General features: G+C 43.0%; 1 protein-coding gene across 5 annotated transcripts in view; it reads left to right on the top strand.

Moving 5' to 3' along the window:
• The window catches only part of ELMOD2 (ELMO domain containing 2), a 965152-nt gene that overhangs the window by 324815 nt on the left and 619885 nt on the right, over positions 1–20452 (top strand). Inside the window, exon 3 of one of the 5 annotated variants that reach the window (XM_069631198.1) lies at positions 6286–6367. The exons of the other annotated variants lie outside the window; for them this stretch is intronic. Within the exon in view, the coding sequence (XP_069487299.1) occupies positions 6286–6367 (82 nt within the window). The remainder of the gene's footprint in view (positions 1–6285; positions 6368–20452) is intronic. 5 annotated transcript variants of the gene reach the window in all.

Below are 20452 nucleotides of genomic sequence, written 5' to 3'. Positions count from 1 at the left end.
TTCACATGCGACCCACCCTTCCTCCCCTCTAAGAGAAGGCGCATGGTTGCTTGTAGTCTTACCTTTCTATCTATCTGCTTGGATTATCTGTACTCGCGCTACTCCTCATGCTACCTCATGTCAGAAAAAATACAATCTGAGGATCCTAGACGCATGAGGGATCTTGGGTACAGCGGACGTCACACTAGGGATAGTATTACTGGCACGTCCTGTGTCAACGCCCATTTTCGAGTTTCGAAAAACAAACTGTAATACTCCGCAGCTTCCACTAGATGTCGGCCTATGCGCAGCATGTGATTCTAAGCAGATACAAGCATCAGAAATACGATTACGGTGAGTAATGTATCCCATATATATATATGGCAGAGAACAAAAACAAAGGGGCTAAACATGTGATGTTGTCAGTGCTGTCATCAGTGACATTTAGATGTCATCTTTCATGGTCTGGGTGTTAGCGTTAGCAGTGCACAGTGGTGATCGCAAGTAAGGGGGCTCAGTCTGCCATAACTGGCGAATTTCAGGGGTTTTTGGGTTGTAAGTTGAAGTCTAAATAGGAGGGTGAAGTTTTTTATAGTGAAGGGAAGAGGTTTTTGGTAGGACAACTTAACCATAACGTCCCCTCAACAAAGTTTTTTTTTTTTGTAGTGAATTGTATAGGTTTTTGGAAGAGGAACTTAATCATGACATCGTGGCAATGAAGTTGTTGAGCAGAATATGCATTGTCATTATGTGATCTTGGTAGATATGTAGTGTAATGTATGTACTTGATATACATTTAACATACAACATACAGAAACCCCTACCTATTGATATTGGAAAGGGACGGATTGAGCGCCTGTTTGCGGACGGGGCGGACAGGATCAACATTACCCAAAGAGCCGGGGGGTATCTGAAAATGTACTATTGTCTTACACAAAAAGTGTGCAACGTAGAAGAAGGGCATAAAGATAGATATTGTAAGTAGTAATAAGTAAATATGGAAACCTTAAGGTGGGAAAAGAAAACAACACATTTAATAACCATGTAGATTGAAGTGGATGGTACCAAAAAAACCCCAAAAAAAAACAACAAAAAAAAAAGGATGCCTCCACTGTAATCACTTCACAGAAACTCGGCAGGCTGGAACGATAGTGGACGGACGCAATAGGATGAAGGGAGATCACATCGAAAGAGTGAGTGCAGGTCATTTTTTTATGTGGCTGTGGTTTTTTTTGGTATGTGGCGCAGAAATAATTATTTCTTTCTGTTCTTTTGACTCAGAAACAGCTAGTACTTTGGAGTGGCTGGAGGAGTATTTCCTGCATGGGGAAATGTCTGAAGACAGTGACAACAATGGTACACATTGTATTGCGTATTGAAAATAGTGAGTAGTATTTTATAGGCATTTTTTGTTTTCGGCAGACCAGGAAAAAAAAAGAGGAAAGGGCAACAAGCGAGATCGAAGAAGACAGAATAAAAAGGATAGAGCAGAAAATGGACATATTGAACGACAATTTTAAAAGTTTACGGGAGTTTGTGGAGGACGTTGTGAGAGGAAAAGTTTGGTACCATTGCCCCACCTGCACCTGCCCTGCTTCACCATTCCCTAGTGACCCATCCCCAAACCCTCAAGGTTAAAATGGACGTTTCGACGAAGTATCCATCCCTTCTTCCCCTCACAAATCTTCTCCTCATAACCAGCCCGTGTTAAATCCAAATTCCCCCATATTTGTTTCAGTGTCCGCTTCCCCCGCTATTTCTTTAGAGTGATGTGTGTGTGTTTTAAATGGTTTTGTACAGTAGTTGTAGAGAAAGAGTTTGTGTGTAATTTTTTTTTTTAAAAGACATAAAATGTTGGCGAACAGCGCGCCTGTTCCACTTATCCGCAAGGAATGGAATGTGGGTGTTGTAAAGGCAGTACACCTACCCTTACTAATGTCAAGTAAGATGGATTTGATGTTTGACTGTACCATTTGATGAAATTGTGCGTACATAAACAGAAAGGGGGGTGCCCAAAGGATGTTGTACCTTGGCGAACCACTTGGAAAACGATATGATACATGGTCGTAGAACACACCAGATGGGTGTAAATGAGCAAAATGGGAGTGTGTGAAGGACAGTATAGCCGTCTGTATCGGGCGCAGCCAAAATGGTGCCGTCCGTAGAACAGACGCGGTGGCCGGCAAGTTCGTAAGCAAACAAAATGGAGTTGTCCTAAGGACCCTGCAACTGTCCGTACAGTGAACATAGCATCCATGCACATGCACAGTACAAACATACGTATATTGAACATCGTGCCTGTTCCTAACTGTCCGTCCCACTTGTGTCTCACTTTGAATTACTTTGACGACCTGAAGACTCTCCGTAGGACACTTGGGCGCATGCGCACGTTTGATTCTCTGCATTTACTGTCCAGGGGACTTTCAGTACTGGCGTGGATGAGTTGAGGAGGTCAACATGTGACCGCACCCATGCTGAGCGTGGGGACTAATTTGCGTGGTAGGTGTGCTTCCGCAACAGTACAAAAGAACTTGTAGACACGAGGGAAAGTATTGTAGAGTGTAAAAATGTAATTTCTGACATCTCAGACAATAGCAGACCTCAGGATTTGCTATGTAAAATGTTTGTACCGCTTTGTAGGGATGAAGACGGTCATGAGGCACACCCTTCCACCCCTACAAATGGCCACACCCACGAGCGCATTGTCCTTCTAGCTGTAGCAGATTGAGGTGTACTGCCAAGGACAGTAATCGGTATGGTTTCCATGGCTGTTGTTGGGTCATTAGGCTCTGCACCACCCCCAAACCCGCCACCACCTCCCCAAGGGCCTGCAGAGAGAGATGTGGGTGAGGATGTAGAGATTGAGGAAGAAGAGGAGGAAGAGAATGAAGTGGAGGAACCTCGTACGAGGAGCACTTGGTGGGAGTCGTGGGTGTGGCGGTTGTTTTCCGTGTATGGCAACGTACCAAAAGCACGTGAGAACTTGGTGAAGTGTAACCAGTGCGAGGTGGTGCTGAGTCGTGGGAGATTTGGTGCGTACAGTTTTGGTACGACAACCATGAAGCGACACCTCACTTCGTTCACACTGCGGACATTCGCAAGGTGGTGCCATGTGAAGAGCGTATTCGATTGAGGTCCTCCACAGCATCCTCCGTGTCCGATCCTCGCACCACAAGAGACACTCCTGTGGGGGAGCGCCTCCCTCCAGCTGCCTCACAAGCCATTCGCAGTGCTGTTGACCCTTACCTTTCAAAGGTGACAGTAGTGTGCACGTATTGTGACGCAGTACTCTGCAGGGGGCAAAGTTTTCTAAGTGCTTTTGAGGCTGCAGTCACAGAGCACCAGAAGATCTGCTCCTTACCTAAATAGAGCTCACCCTAAATATTTCTCTGTTCACTTGCCCTTTCTTATCCCCGTGGCTGGTGTCCCTTCCTTACCCCCCTTTGCCTTCTTTCCATTGCGTGCCGTGTGCTGTTAAGCAATAAACATAAAAACAAGAAAAATTACAGAAAAGGCTCTTTTCAGAGCCGCCTTTCTCAGTGTAACAATAGAACTATGAAGTGATGGTCGTAGACCCCCGCCGGGTGCTGAAAAAGTTTGCGGACAGTCGTAGGGTAAAAAAGGGAGGGTGCAAGCGGAGCAAACACAATGAAGTGTACGCTGGGAGTAAGTGGCGGCTCTGAAAAGTGCCTTTTGGTGGTGTGCTGAGTGGGTCAAAAAGTGTGGATTGGTGAAAACGGATTGTCACATAGGTTAGTGTGATTGCAAAAGAGGTTGCAATGCATTTTGTACATTGCGAAGAAAAATCTGATTGCCAGCATATGTGAGGTGGACTCCATCTCTGCGGAAAATGGAAGTGCTGTGAAACAAAATGTTTTCATTGTGGAAAGAGAACATGCCAACATCTCTTAGAAATGCACACACAGCCTTATTCACATTGCGTCTCGCTTTCTCCATTTGTGGACCAAACGCAGAAGAACGCAGCCATATTTGTCTTTGTGCAATACGGGAGAAAAGTATTTGACAATTTGGAAACATGTCCATGAGCTTCGCGAGTCCTTCCTTCATTGCAAATTGCAAAGAAATTCCAGATACATGGACTAAACTGTTTCCTCCGCAATGAATGATCAGTATATCTGGAGGACGCTCTGTCAGTAAAGTAACACAGAGAGGGACCAAGTCTAGCCATCTCATGCCACGCACGCCATGCCAGTGCACTTCCACATGAGGAAATCCAAGGTTTGTAGATAAACTGCAGCTTTCTGCATACACTTTCAACCAATGTATCCATGAGTCTCCCAAAATCCAGATAATCTGTTTTCGAGCATGGAAAGCCATGGCTGTGTGGTCACCTGTGAGGGAGAAGATGGTCTTATTAACGTACGTCGGTCAGAACACACCTACTGAACTTTATGGACCAATCCCTAGCTCCACTCATTCTCATTTACATGCGTTTCCACCCCTGAATCCCCGTTGGTGATATGTGCTAGCTGCAAACTACCGCCATGTTCGCGGCCAGGTACAGGATCAGGGCGTGACGACGGTACATTAAATTACTATTCCCCTTTTTCCCCTTTAAGGTGGGCTCTTTTCAGAGCCTTTTTTAAAATTTTTGGCCAGATACCGTACAGACATCTGGTATTTTATGTATTTTTTTGTATATTTTGTCCTTGCTTTACTCTTCCAAACATTACAGAACCTTCTCTAGTACCATCTCCTTCAAAATAATCTGCATTGCTTGGAGCAATGTTTTCGTGGCTGCAAAATAACATACCAGCTCGTAGCATGAATGCACGCATGCCGCGATTAATGATACACCTACCGATGCTTTTATCAGGACAGAAAACAGAAGTGTTGTTCCATTGTGCTCTAGGGAGTAAAGCAGAAAAAATTACTTTGGTTGTTGGGAAGATGGTCATGAGTGCTTCAACCAACTGTGCCAAATCTGCCAACAAAGTACGTGAAGTCACGTATCCCAAATGACAAGCTCCGTAGCGCAAAATTACCACATGAGGAGTGGTCATTGTACGCATGTCTCTACAAACTTGCAGAATTGCCGCAGCCTTGGCATCAGTGTCAGCGCTCCACACCACCTCCACTCCTCGCACATCGAAATGGTGTGCCACATGCCTACTCTCGGCATAGTGTTGTAAGCCTTCCACAAAAATGTCTCCAAGCATCAAAACCCTGACCCTCTCCACCTCTGCCATCTTCAGTGTGCGCACCGTCTTTCGACACAAAAGATTAATGTGAACATCTGATTGGCTGATGCCTACAGTCGCCTGCGCATGCAGGATTTGCTGTAGAAACCCGTATGTGACACGCCCTACCAGCGGACAAGCGTTGCCTATGTGCGGCACGTAGCTCTTACCCAGTCCTTCCACCCTTTCTACAGCGGTACCAAAGCGAGTTCCTCATTGTACACAATTAAGCAGTCGCACAATCATCCACCAATCACATTGAACAACGCTAATTTTAACTCTGTCATAAACATTGCGCACTTCAAAATTTCTGGCGATGATTCTGAATGGAAGTCGCATATCATTGCAAAGCACCTACTTCACAAGCTACGGTGCAAGTATTGCAAATTTCTACGTACAGCTCCATGCATGTGCCCATGCATGAGTAAATAATACAGGTATGTATATTGCAATCAGAGAATGTGCGTAACCCTTATGATTTAATTTAGACAAAATAATGCCGCTAAATGTCCATAGGGAATGCATAACAACGCTCCCCCTTTATAGTGCAAGATGTCCGATTAGTCAATCACAAATCGCACGACTGCTTACTATCTTCCGCATAACCTGTACATACGTTGCAAGCATGGATATTTAGGGCAGAAGTGAATTTTGTATGTGAAAATGTCAGAGTTGTGTACTCTGTACGGCCTATAGTTATGGTAGTTGCAATGTGATCGTATGAGAATAGTAAGCGCTCCAGATTGTGGTGGTGACGTTTTCTTCTGAGGGTCTCCCGATTTCTCGGCATCATGCTTTTAATGTACAAGTAGAAAATGTTTCCCCATCTAGTACTATACCCTGTCGCTTACAAACCTCCCTCCTAAGCACAGTTCACTTTGTAAACAACAAGACATTTCCTTACCCTTAAAAGTTTGAGCTATTTTGAAGGACTTTCAAGTACCATATTGCAAGTACCATGCAAAGACTGCACAGAGTGAAATGAAATGTACACGTGCACTGGGTTGAAATATAAAAGGTGAATGCTTTGACGAAAGGACAATCAATGTGTGCAGTGTCATTACTGCTGCAAACACACAAAGTAATTTTTTTTTTTGATTTGCAGTGAAGACTACTCTTCTGAGAATCAACAGCATCTACACTGTAGACGACATATCCAAAGAAACCTGGTCATCTTGCACAAAAAAGTAAGTACACTACAACCTTTATATGGTAACCACTCCTCAAAGAGGGTGCGTGGGTTATTGGTTTAGTTTGGGCACCAAAGCAAGCATTGATTTGTAAACCATTCTACCTTCAAATGTCCATTTATTGAACAAAGAATAACAGGCAGAATGGCTGACAAATCCGTGTGCGATTGGTACCCAAATAACATATGTAATGCTTAGAAAGTTAGATTGTAAAATGACGTTGTAGTAAGCTTTTGCCATTTTGGTTATTAATAAGGGTTCTCGTCACAAGTAGGGCACTTTGTACATCTGAAGTACATTGTAGTAGTATACAAACAGTAAAGTAGCCTTACGAAATCATTGCAAGAGTTCAATGCACGTTGACACACCATGACAAAGAGCTTCCCCATCTGACTCATGCACACATGCACACTGCACACATACATTGGACAACAGACCAAAGTATATATTTTTTCTCAACTGACACCAAAGAACGCCTACCAAAAAGCAGCTCCGTAGAAAGGAATGCAGAAGTAGAGCAAATAAAAATAAAGGTGCCCAATGTAAGCATCCACCAGTTGTAGAGTTAGTAGAGAATGTTGGTATAAACCAGCTAATGCAGTTGGGTAACAAAATAAAGGAAGTCTCAATTACGGAAAATGTACCTCCTCCATCAAAAAGTGTCACAAAACACAAAAATGTTGTCAAAAAAGCCTAACAGTACAGCTAACAATGTTCCTAATAATCCTGATAGTGTAAGAAGAACCCATAGTAAGAAGAGGACCGAAATCATCCTCACCCCTTAAAACCTACCGTAGAAAGTTAATCCTACAAACTCTCATGGACAGTGCAACCCTTCTCAAAAGGAAGTTGTTCATATTAGTGTTAAATAGGATGAAAGCACTAACAAAACTAAGTACCAAACTACACAAGAAACTCAGCAATAAACGGAATGTGAACAAAAATGTCTTAAATGTTTGTGGTAGTGAATGGAGTCACACAACAACCACATAGCCATATTTTAATGAAGAAGCATACAAACAAAATCAAACAAACACAATTGCCATCCATAGTAGTGGACGAGGGTATGAGAAAATCAATACTACCATCATGGAACAAGAAACACTGCTTATCCCCTGAAAACTCAAAATTACCTCTCGATTCAGCAGAACCACACCGTCCAGTATACAAATGGCCGTGCACATCAATATGTGCCATTCCAAAAAAAAGCTTTCAAATCTTTACGTCAGTTCCTCAATCAATATGTAAAAGGTAAAGACAAAAGTAAAATGAAAGTGCTGCAAAATATGGATATTTGTCCAGTGTGGAAAGACACAGGACTAAAAGGACATTCATTAGCCTGCATTTCTGGGCCTATTTGCAAAAGTACCTTCCATGATATCAAAAGAATATCAATACTGTCACGCTATCCTCTCATTCTGTCCCTATTTCACAATGCATCTAGGACAGGCAACACTCACAATGCCCCAGTTACCCCATTCATGTTCCCATTTCCTGTCACTCACAGTTGACGGGTGTCACGTGAGCGGGTTTACCCCGAGGGCCACATACGCAGACTCGGGGGTTTCCCGTTCCTTCACTGGCGTCTGCAGGAGGGAGCTCGCAGACGCCGGCTGCAGGACGCTGCGCGCAGAAAGTCATTTCCGCGATCATTGAGATCGAAACAGCGCTCACGTGTCGCGCTTGCGGATCACGTGACGCGTTCATCTGCCTCACTCGCGGATCATGTGACGCGGAAGCACTCACTACTTAAGCGCTGAACTTCCGCACTTCCGTGCTTCACAGCTGTTCTTTGGAGGACTCGGCGTTCGGATACTTTGTGTTTCACGGCTCTTGACTCTTGGACTGTTATTCGGATTTGCTTTGCTCATGTCCTTTGGCTCTGTTTGCTGGATCAATTGAACTCTGAACGCCTTTTGGACTGCCTTGGATTAGCCTGAATTGACTTGGCATTTTTCTCTTCACTGCATTACGTTATCAAGAACTTTGGATTTTGGTCCTTTCGTTTCATCAGTTACAGGAGGGCAGGTTGGGTTTATACCCAGTCTACAGTTCTTCTCCCTATTGTCATCGGGGAAACCAGCTCACGTGCCCCTCTACGGAATTATCACCCATCATAGGATTCTGGGCTCCATCACCCATCAGCTTAGGTAAGCACTGCTCGTTATCCTGCTTGTTTGCTTGTACTGTACTCATTTGATTGCTAATAAAGGTTTTCCTTTACAGCTGCCTTGGGTTTCGACATTCCATGGTTCAGGGCTTCAAGAACTACCCACCTGTGGCCTCAATGATCGCATAGGGAGTCATCTTGTATTCTCTCTCTGTGGTACTTGGGGACGGAGGTATCATACTCTTCACGACAATCAAGCAACCTGACAAATACATCATTCCAATGTAAGAAATTTAGTGTATAAAATGTACTATGCAAAAAGTCCAGCTTCAGAATTGGGCAATTTAAATACCACTCTTCTGCATGGTACACCCAAATACTTACAAGAAGAAATTGACCGTATTCAGAAAAAGTATTTTGGAAGTGAGAGCCACTTACAAAATGCAATAGTTTTAGAACATAGTAGCAACAATTCTGCACATAGCAACCTTCTATTACACACATACAAAAAGAAATAGTAACATTTAAGAGGTCATCGGCTTCAGTACCAAACCATGTGTGTGTGTGTGTGTGTGTGTGTGTGTGTGTGTGTGTGTGTGTGTGTGTGTGTGTGTGTGTGTTGCCGCAGAACGTTTTACAAAAGGAACACAAAAAATGTGGATATATCATACAAAATAGAAGACCATGAACACTCTAAATGGTTTGAATTAGCTTTGTACCTTTTACCTGAAAACAAATATGAACTAACTGAACGCCTCATATGTTGCAGTTACTGTACTACAAAATTAGACCACAACCACACTCCTTCACGTGCTATTACAAATAATTTGGAATTGTTTCCATTACCAAAAATCCTGCAACAGCTCAATTTGTAGGAGAGCATAATAATTCAAACAGTTCAAGCAATTATACCCCTTCATCCAAAAACATCAAAATTACCTTCCTGTGAATTGATGAAAGGCATTTGTGGCAAAGTAGTTTATTTGCCATTTGATCTAACGGAAAATGTACACACTCTAGGAGTGGAACGTTCAATCGAGCATTCCTGAATAGTTTTGGTAAATGGGGTACCAACAAAGGACAAAAAAATTTGGCAACAATTAGTGGACTTACACAAAGTTAGACAAGCTGTCATGATGCCTACCCCCGGGAACCCAGACCAAGTCCAGCAACCCCGGAAGCAGGCATCAAGTTATTCTAGGCAAGCCCAACAACCCCTGCTAGGGGCTTTTTGGGTGTAGTCCTGGCGCCTATGGCGCCAGGCTCATATGGAGAATCAGTCCTGGCGCCATAGGCGCCAGGCTCATAGATTAAAACTTACCTGATGCAGACCATGCTGCAAGAGCTCCAAGACAACAGAGGCTTGGAAGGGACTACTTTACCTAGGGACTATTTTTTTACTCGGGTGGGGCTGGGGAGGAATACTTACCTGGGACTACTTTGGAGGCTATTTAAACCACGCCTGTAGAACAACACGCGCTTCGCGTTATTCTGCATCCAGCAGCGTAACGCTCACCGTGCCTGCAAGTCTGCATCCAGTCTTCTACCACGCCCACCTCGAGTCTGGAGCTCCTACAAAAAGGGAGAAAGAAGGAGAAAAGGTTAGAACAAGAGCAATACCTTTGATCCTTACCTGAATTCCTGATCCATCCTGCCTTCGAGCTGGAAGAAAGAAGTTATTTTATGCGCGTCGCCTCGCCTGCTGCAGCGCCGCGCTGAACTCACCGGCCTTCGCAGCATCTTCATATTCCACTGCATCCTTCTGAATGTTCGTGCCGCACTCCGGCACCTAAGGGGAAGACAAGAACAGCAAGGTGAGCCAAAGGAATACACGGAGGCAATATAGTTACCCCCATAGACTTACCTGATTTTACCACCGGGGGTACTATTCCTCTTCACGGGTCGGCGCAGCTTCCACTGCATCCTCGCCGAACCCCGGCCCCTAAGGGGAAACGAAAGGACAGCAAGTTGAAACAAAGGGACAAACGAGGGGAAACCTCCTCACCACAATAGACTTACCTGATTTTACCGCCGGAGGCATTATTCCCCGAGACTTCATACTTTCTCTCAGCGCTTGAATAAGGAAGAAAGCAACGGGTTACATATTGACATTATTTTATCGAACTGTGTTGGATAATACAAATCCTTACCTGAATATTACCGGTTGCCACGAGGAACTCTTCGCTAGGGTCAAGCTGCAACCTGCAAGGAATCGGACAAGAGTAAAAGTCAGACATTTGAACTCTTACGAATTACATACTTACGGCGTCTTGCCGGGAATCTCAGAGTCAATATTGTACTGGAACTCACCAATTCATTCGAACCAGTGAAGCAACTGGTTATCTACGCGCCCCTGCGCTCAATGCAGGATGGAGAGCTCATCTTTCCAAACCATCAGGTGAGACTATAAGAGGGGACATCAAAGTGATCAGTGGGGAGAACAGCGGGAGTGGGGGGTTAACACTCAACTCCACGGGTGGTTAATTCCCTTTCTCCCTTTACAGAAGAATATTCCTACGGGCCGAGCAAACAAAGCTAGGTGGGCCAGTCCGTCATCTCGGCACTACGCGTCACATTGGTGGAGACCGGAGCTCCCTGTGGGAGCCAGGTGAGCGTAACACAAGCATTGCAATATCTAAAAGACAAGAATGAGTACTACAAGGAAATAAATATTGATGAAAGTTTAAGTGAAACAACTGAAATAATTCAAGAGCCATCAGAAACTGGACAATTCGAACTTCTGTCCACTCTGTTGGACCATTACACAATTCATCCATTGCATTCCAATGAAAGAGTAGATGATGCACTAGAAACTTACCAAATGCGACAAACCAAAGGATCACCAATGAGTATTTGGGAAAAAAGTATAGAAGCACGTGCTATTCCACTGCTATTTCCTACTGGCAAAGGTGGAAGATACGATGATAGACCTACTCAGATTGGGGCATCAGAATACCGCTCATTGCGGATGTATTCACAAGATCGCAAAATTTAGACCAAATGTGGAATACATATTCCACCTACTCTATGAAAGTGAATTAGCAACACTATGTTATGGAGTTGCACACAACTTAAATCTGGACCCCACTTTCAAAATATGTCAGCTACACAGTTAATACAAAATGTGCAGGAAAAAGATGAGGTTTTACAATCAAGTATAACAAATTTGTTTGCAAACATGCGTGGTACAAAAGAATACTGGTTCAGACGGCACGGAGACGTGCGTTGCATGATCAGAAACCTTGGACCACCGACTTGGTTTGTTACGCTAAGTTGTGCAGAATATGCATGGGAAGATTTACATGAGTTCTTACCTATAGCAAACAGCAACAAAAACAACATAGATATATTAACACCTGGAGAAATTTGCTCTCTAGATCCAGTGAATGTGTCAAGATATTTCCATCATTGTTTCATTGCCATGCTACACTTTATTTGCAATAAAACTGTTCCTCTCCTTGGAGAAGTGCAGCACTTCTTTTGGAGAAAAGAATATCAAGCGAGAGGAGCACCACATATTCACATGCTGTTATGGAGTAAAGGTGCACTGAAATTTGGGCACGACACTGATAGCACTGTTTTGCAGTTTATCCAAAAATATGTCACGTGTGAAATCCCTTCACAACAGACACATAGTGAGCTGCATGGGCAGAATTTACAATTTCAAAGACACAAATGTGGCAGATATTGTCATCGCAAATACAAAAACAAAGGTAAATACTACACCAAATGCTGCTTTGGTTTCCCTAGACCAAGTACAGAAACGGGTGAAGTAAACAACTTCATGTCTTCAGTTCGACATAGTGTTAAAGGTAAATCACCTAAAAACACATATTATACAAAAAGAAGGGAAGAATCAAAATATATCAATGATTACAATGCAAACATTGCCCTCTTATGGAATGCAAACATAGATGTGCAGTACATTGCAGACAATTCAACTGCTGTTGCACGATATGTTACAGCCTACTTAACAAAAGCAGAAAAAACAGAGCTTCAAGACCTCTGGGATGACCTAGCATCAGACACAACATAATCACCGAAATTGTACAGCCTAGGCATAAAAATGCTCTCTCATAGAGAATGTGGGCCTATGAAGCAGCAGATCGTTAAACTGGCATTGCTTTGTATGGAAAATCAGACAACATAGTATGGATCAGTCTTGGTCCTGCAAAATCTAGAACAAAGAGTGCTAAAATCATATGAGGACATAGAAACAATTGCCAGAAATGATCCCAACAGCCAAGACATTCTAAAAAACAATTTACTGGACACATACTATCCGAACAGAAGTACCACTCTGGAAAGTATGTGTCTATACCACATAGCTCAAAACTTTGCATACAAAAATAATGTAAAACCCAATGAAAGCAAACGTAGATATAGAGTGACCAATTGTGAAGGGAGCTTAGTGAAACTTACCAAACAAAGCTTAATTAATCATGTAAAATTATCTTTAAAAACTCCTCAACAGAAAGAATTATATTACATGTCTCTGTTGCAACTTTTCAAACCATGGAGAAAAGAGGAAGAGATACTAGATAATTATGACTGCTATGAAGATGCTTTCAAAGCAAATGAAAATACTATCACGGATGTGAACTTTACGCAGCACAGAACAATGTTACACAATGAGCAGCAAGAGGAAGAATAACTTCAGGCCCAACTAGATGAGGAATCTTCCGACAGTAGTCAACCTTCTGTAACAGGAAGTCAAGAACCACTAGGACAACCACTAATAGCAAATGAGGCTGACGTAGCTATGGCAGAAGTAGAAAACACCATGTATCAATATCAAGAAGATACAGAAGACTTAACTGTACAACAAGCAAAATTAAACCACGATCAGCGCACCATTTTTGAAGACGTAACAAAACAAATTGTACATGTTGTACAACACGAAAATAAAGAATGTACCTGCCAAAATTACAAACCTATACTGCTGTACGTCAGTGGTGAAGCTGGATCAGGGAAAACGTTCTTAATCAAAATCATCAGCAAGTTCCTTCAACAATTGACAAACAACAAATTGTCAGCTGTTGTAACGGCCCCCGCATGTTTAGCTGCCTACAACATAGGCGGTGTGACTTTACACCGATTACTACTGCTTCCAGTAGAGCATCAAAATAAATTAGACTACTACAAACTTTCTGCAGAAGCTGCAATGGAATTACATAGAGTATTGAAACAAATGAAAATGCTACTAATAGATGAAGTGAGCATGGTCTCCAACCTAATGTTGGCTTTGATTCATCTCAGATTGCAAGAAGTACTTAAAAATAATAACGAAGAGTTCTCTTAGCAGGGAAACACATTATCGTTTTCGGTGATCTGCTACAATTGACACCAGTGAAAGGTGAACCGATTTTTAAAACCTTAGGCCACAAACCTTCCTGAAAACTGTTGGTAGCATAGGTAATGTTAACATTTGGCAACATTTCCAATACAGAGATATAACTGAGAACATGCAGCAATCTGCAGATCTCACTTATGCCAACATCTTAAAAAGCATTAGAGTTGGTGTATTATCGCAAGAAGCACAAGTTGTATTGAAAAACCGGCATATACATGCACTTCAATGCGATAATGCATGTGCAATTGATGTTATGGATCAAATGGCGCACACAAATTTCAATTGTATGGCCTTAATGCCAACTCTTGCAAGCTGTTAAATATTCAATGAAACAATGTTAAAGAAAGAAATGCAACCAATAATACAAATTAGGGCCACAGACAAACTAGACGTACATGGTATGACAGTACCCATGTGCGAGCGAGCCACAACAAGACTAAATAGTTTAGAAAATTCAATCTCCAACACAGCTGGGTTGAAAAAATATTGAAATTATCCTTAAATTGTAGAGTAATGCTTAAGCATAACCTTAACGTAGAGCAAGGGCTAGTTAATGGAGCACTGGGCACAGTTGTTGGCTTTCAATCATACCCATGTGATGGCAACATTCAGTTTGTAAATATTCGCTTTGATAAAGTTTAAGAAGTGAAAAGGATAGGGCGCTCAATTGCTCGATTCCTTCTCTTCAAAGACATGTATGTACGTAGAGAGCAATTTTCTCTAACTCTTGCATATGCAGTTACCATTCATAAATCCCAAGGTCTTACCCTAGACAAAGCATTGATAGATATAGGAAACAGTGTTTAAGGAAGGCATGAGCTACGTAGCATTATCACGCTTACGTACACTTGACGGTCTATTGCTAATAAACTTTGATTCAAGTAAAGTCAAAGCTGATATTCCTTGCATTCTAGAATACAATAGATTGCGTTCACTGTACACCCCTTATCAGAAACAATACCCTGTTCCAGGTAAAGTGAAACGTGATAAAAGGAAAGTAAATGAAACAGAAATGCAACAGAATTCAACAGCAAATTCCGCAAAGTAAAGAAGCTAAAGTTTCATCAATTGCCGCAAACATAGAACAACCTATTAGGGAATGTGAACCAGGGACGTCGGCAAAGATTCAACAGAAAAACCGAAAAATGCACTCGGTTACAGAACTTGCTGGGCCATTCAAATTTGCAAATGAAAGTGGGGTAAGTTGCTATGCAAATTTAGCAATGAATATTCTATTTCAATTGCCACCAATTGTTAACAATATTTACCTGCACCGTACAGACCAATTGTGTTTGCAAATGTTAGTGCTGCATAGAAATGCAACAAGCAATCCTGACAACACAGTGTTTATGGAGTAAGGCAACAATTGGACGACTGTTCTAGAATGGTGAGATTCACTATGAACTCACAAGAAGATCCACAAGAATGTCTAATGTACATACTATTAGTATTGGAAAACAAAAGCATACCTGTAAATGAAATCTTCCAAATTTCGTACATGTGGAAACATACTTGCACTCTTTGTGTAGCATACAGGAAGAAATCCCAAATGAATGATTTGTGTATGTTTCCATTCCAAATTGTGAGAGCATTCCATTTCAGCAACTTGTACAAAATGCAACCCATGGCAGATTATGTAGTATTTGCAATTCAGACAATCGCTCCACCTTAGTGATGCAATCACATAGTGCCTACATAATACTTATGCTTCACCGTTATAATGCAGATGGCACCAAAAACAACTGCAAACTGACTGGATTCACACACGGTCAAGTGTCACTTGGAAAGAAAACCTTTACAACACTAGGAATAATCTACCATGCATGAGCTACAACCAATGCAGGTCACTACACTGCATACACTAAAACGAATTCTGGATGGTTCGAATGTAATGATAGCACCATTACTCTAAAGCAGAGATAACCAGCTAACCTAACAAATGCGTATTTAATGTTCTTAAAGCCAACATTTTCGAAATAATGTGTACTTCAAGATTGACAACAAATTATGTGAAAGACTACAAACAGAATACGCCCACAGGTATCTAGCTACCCAACAGGATGGAAGAATGACACACATGATTATCACAGATCGTTGGAAACAAATGCACAGGTACAATACGCCTACAGGTATGTAACTGTTGTTAAAAATCGGCAGGAAGGCAACCAACAAAACAGTCATGGGAAAGATGAAGGAAACAGGATATGACAACACCACAAATGAGTGAGTAGCACAAATCTGTAAGAACAAATGCACAGCTAGAATACACCTACAGGTATCTAACTGTTGTTAAAAATGGGCAGGAAGGCAACAAACTTAACATTGATCAGAAAGATGAAGGAAACACTCAAAGGAAACAAGGAAGTAGTTGGTACCCTAGGAAATTAAGTTTTTTTTAATCCAACAAGGATTTTTTTTCCCAGACCCAAGGATTAGAGAAGCAAACGCAGAAACTGAGCGCAATGCACAGTACACTGGTTTGTAAACTTAATATGAGGGTAAAAAAAAGGTTAACTGTCTATTATGCAATGTAGTAAATTTAAAAAAAATCCAAACACTAACACACCTTTTTCTTTCATCACAGAAATGGAAAAAGTGATACTTCCGCCAAGTACGATAGCCACTTCAAAAAAGTATGTGCATTCTGAACAAAGTAAGGCGTAAGTATATTGGCAGTCATTTTGTACACATGGGAATCTACACGTCTAATCTATGGTACTAATATACTGCAGTGCCTGTAGGCTGGGCCTTGCAGCTTCAGTGAGTAACCTATCACCTACGCCTTACGACCAAGGTACAAGGAGTATAGTTCCCCATCCACAACCATCGCTGCATACCAAAACCATGGTCCTTGCAAATTAGGTACTTATAAATTTACTTTTCGGACCATTGTCTGCAGCCATGTAGGTAAGACACTAGGGCGTGAACACAACTAGCGCATTACACCACACCCATATGGACTTGTCACTCCACGGTTTATTACTTCAGTCTTGGGTGCAAGGGCTTTGGCCATGCACCCAAGAGTGTAGGGTCTCTCCACAAACACCTCAATGATCTGTGGTAGTGGCGGTTTTTCTATAGGTGTGATATCCTTCAGTGCTTCTGGCCAGAGGCTTCACTCCTAGCTGTATGTCCATAGATCTTACATGGGATGGGTGTGCAGTGGCTTGCACGTCTAGTACTTATAACTTTGTTCTTGTGTGCATGGCTTTCGGCCATGCACCCAAGACTGGACGTACTCCCCAGTACTTGCCAATCGAAACGCAATACTATGGGTGGTGGCACATGCTACGGTGGTTGTGGCCAGGGCCTAGAGTTTTTGAAGTAAGGCCTTCGGCCGACGGCCATACATCCAAGACTCTAGGCACTGGCCACAACCACCGTAGCATGTGCCACCCAGGGTGGCGTACTGATGAATTCAATAACCATAGGAAAAAATATAGCAATTATGTCATGCTGTCAATTTCAATGTTCCCTAACACCACATGTGTCCTTACAACAGTTACAAGTTTCCTGTGCACTGGACAGACTGAAATACTGCCAATATTGCACCCCTCATTTCTGTGCGTACAAGGTGGCCATAGGAAATACATCATGAAGAAGTTATAACTGTGTCATTGGGTACATGGCCTTTGGCCATGCACCCAAGAGTGCAGGGTCTCCCCACAAGCACCTCAGTGATGTGCGGTAGTGGGGCTTTTTCTGTAGGTGTGGTATTCCTCAGTACCTCTGGCCAGAGGCTTCCCTCCTAGCTGTATGTCCTTAGATAGTACATGGGATGGGTGTGCAGTGGCTTCCTCGTCTAGCACTTACAACTTTGTTGTTGGGTGCATGGCCAAAGGCCACAACTTGGCAATCGACACGGAATACTACGGGTGTATCCATGGGTGTGCTAAGCTGCGGTGGTTGTGGCCGGGGCCTACAGTCTTGGAAGTAAGGCCTTCGGCCATCCATCCAAGACTCTAGGCCCTGGCCACAACCACTGTAGCATAGCACACCCATGGCGCCGTACTAATTAATGTAATAATATCCATAGAAAAAATAATGTAATTACGGCATGTTGTCAATTTCAATGTTCGCCACCACTGCGCGTGTCCTTACAACAGTTAGAAGTATCCTGTGCACTCCATACACTGAAATGCTATCGTTATTTGTACATTTTCTGTGTGTAGAAGGTGGCCATAGAAAATACATCATGAAGACCGACCCCCAGAAGAAATACATTGATTACCCATGTCTTACTGTCTGCACTTTTCCCAACGCTATAGCACACAGGAAAAGAGTTTAATACATAGAGCATGTGTGCGCTGATTGTTGCTTCGCATTCGGCGGATTCAAGATGTCGGGCGCATCCAAACAATCTGACGCAGAACATGTCTCGCAGCAGCCAATCGGCAGAGACGTCACGTGTCCGCGGTCATGACGGCATCTCCTTAGCCAAACGGTATGTTGTCTGCGGAGCGAACAGGGAAGTGTGATCGTGGAGCGGACTCATTTTTTTCACCTACTTTTTGGTCATTTTAAAGAAAAGTACTGCACGGAAGGTCACCAAATTTACAAAAGCACGCTTTCGGGACCAAGGCCCTGCCCCTGCCGCAAATTTCGTGAAAATCCGTCCAGCGGTTTGGCCCATAGCCGTGCGCAAACTGTTTCCCCCCATTCAGGGGGAAAAAAGACGTTTTGAGACCCCCCCCTATAAATCCCCCCCAGCACCAAACATCACCAAACTTTGCAGTGGGCCATATACTTTTTTTGCAAAGTTTGGTGAGGATTCGTCCAGGGGGAGCAAAGTTATAAGATGCACAAAAAGTGCTCTTCCTATGGAAACAGCAACTTAATCATAACTACATGGCCACGTAATATATATATTCACTAACAAAAACATTGTTAAAGGGACGTTATGGTTAAGTTGCACTAGCAAAAACCTATGAGATTTAATGGAAAAACGTTGTTACAGGGACGTTATGGTTACAGGTAACACCGAAATCCCCCGAAATTCGACAGCTAAGCAACCAAAACTTGTGCCACCAGTGTGCACTGCAAGGACGAACACCCATGACATCAAAGATGCCATCACAAATCTCATTCATGACATCACTGATGACATCACATGTGTGGCTCCCTCTGTTATGTTCACTACCATAAGTAGGGCAGTTGCTTTTCTTCACTAACAGGAACACACAATTCAAAAGGTTCTATAATTGTGTACAGCACCCTTCTCATATGTTCAAAAGGTGACTACAGATGAGCAATGCTGACGTTTCCTAGGGACGCTGCATCTGGTTGGCTTATGTGCAATCACACTGCAAGTATCCGTAGAACTCCATTAGTGGCTGCATGTCCGCATCTTCAAATGCACTTTTAAGTAGTTGTGGAAGCGCACACGTTTCCGTTCCACACCTAGACCGATGCATAGGTCATCCACTGTATGCTGGAACACCACCCCTGTCGCCAGCCCTAAGGATTCATGCAGTAGGTTACCGCATTTAAAGTACAGCTTCCGACTTTGTGGGTGGCTCTGCAAACCTTCCAATCTGTGGCTAAAGTACTCCTAACTGTATAATGGCCACTGGGAAACAAGGAACTGTAACTTGCAGTGTTAAGTGGGCGTGTTAAATGTTGCATTACTTTGATTTATCTGCTGCTTGCCTTTCCATGACCCGTGAAACAGATACATTGTGTCTGCACTCAGCAGTGTGATGGAAAGTATCAAAAGGTCACCTGCCAGTCGTACAGTTGAAGAAAACATGTAACTGCAGGTGAGACAGTTTGTACTAAGTCTGCAAAATGGCAAAGCTGGTGAACCTTCCTCACGCACATATTGGTGCATGTAAAGGCAAGTAAGGAAACAGCAGAATATGCAGAGCGCAAACAACCTTGATGGTGGTTAGAAAAGAGCTGTAGCTGCATGGGTAAATGGCTTCCTGCTGCACGTAATGAAGCTGTGTTTCGCGTTGTTGTAAACATTCTTGTGTTCCACAATGTACGTATATCTTTGAATGCTACCCCTAACACTAATGGCATAGCATAAAGTGTTTGTACTGCATGTGACGACAACTGAAATGAAAGCACACGGGACCAGTGGGCAGGCTACTGCCCTTCCAACAATTACGTAAGATACTTTCATGTACAGCATTTCCCACATCTGCTGCGGGCAACAAGAGGGGCAACAACCTTTGCAAACCATATGCCGCGCTACAGACCCTTACCCGGCAAACGGCATTGTATTGTGCATGTACTGGAACGCGCTACTGTACAGAGGGAAGGTACTTGGAAGTGCGTGGGCACAGTCCTTAGAGGAGCATTACGACTGGTGCCTATGCAGGTGAGGGCCACCCAATAATTCTGTCCTCTGGCACGTCCCCACATAGTATCCAGGCAGGTGCTGCCCCTTCTGTACCAGACCCTTCCTGCCGTTCCTTCTGTGGCGTGTTTGAGAATACCATAATAAATGAACTGGGAAAGGAAATAAGGTAAATAAAGAAAGCACCTTTCACAGATCAACAACGGAATTGCCAGTGCACGCATGCAGGTCGGGAGGCGTGGCAGTGTGGTAAACACTGTAGTTCAATCGGTTAGAAAGGGGGTCGTGGTACAAAGAGGTTTTTTTACGTGTTGT

Source organism: Ambystoma mexicanum, chromosome 6q (genome assembly GCF_040938575.1).
Source record: "Ambystoma mexicanum isolate Mex_15411 chromosome 6q, UKY_AmexF1_1, whole genome shotgun sequence".
In the NCBI taxonomy this organism is placed as follows: Eukaryota; Metazoa; Chordata; class Amphibia; order Caudata; family Ambystomatidae; genus Ambystoma; species Ambystoma mexicanum.
This window is presented reverse-complemented; position numbering and strand designations above follow the sequence as displayed.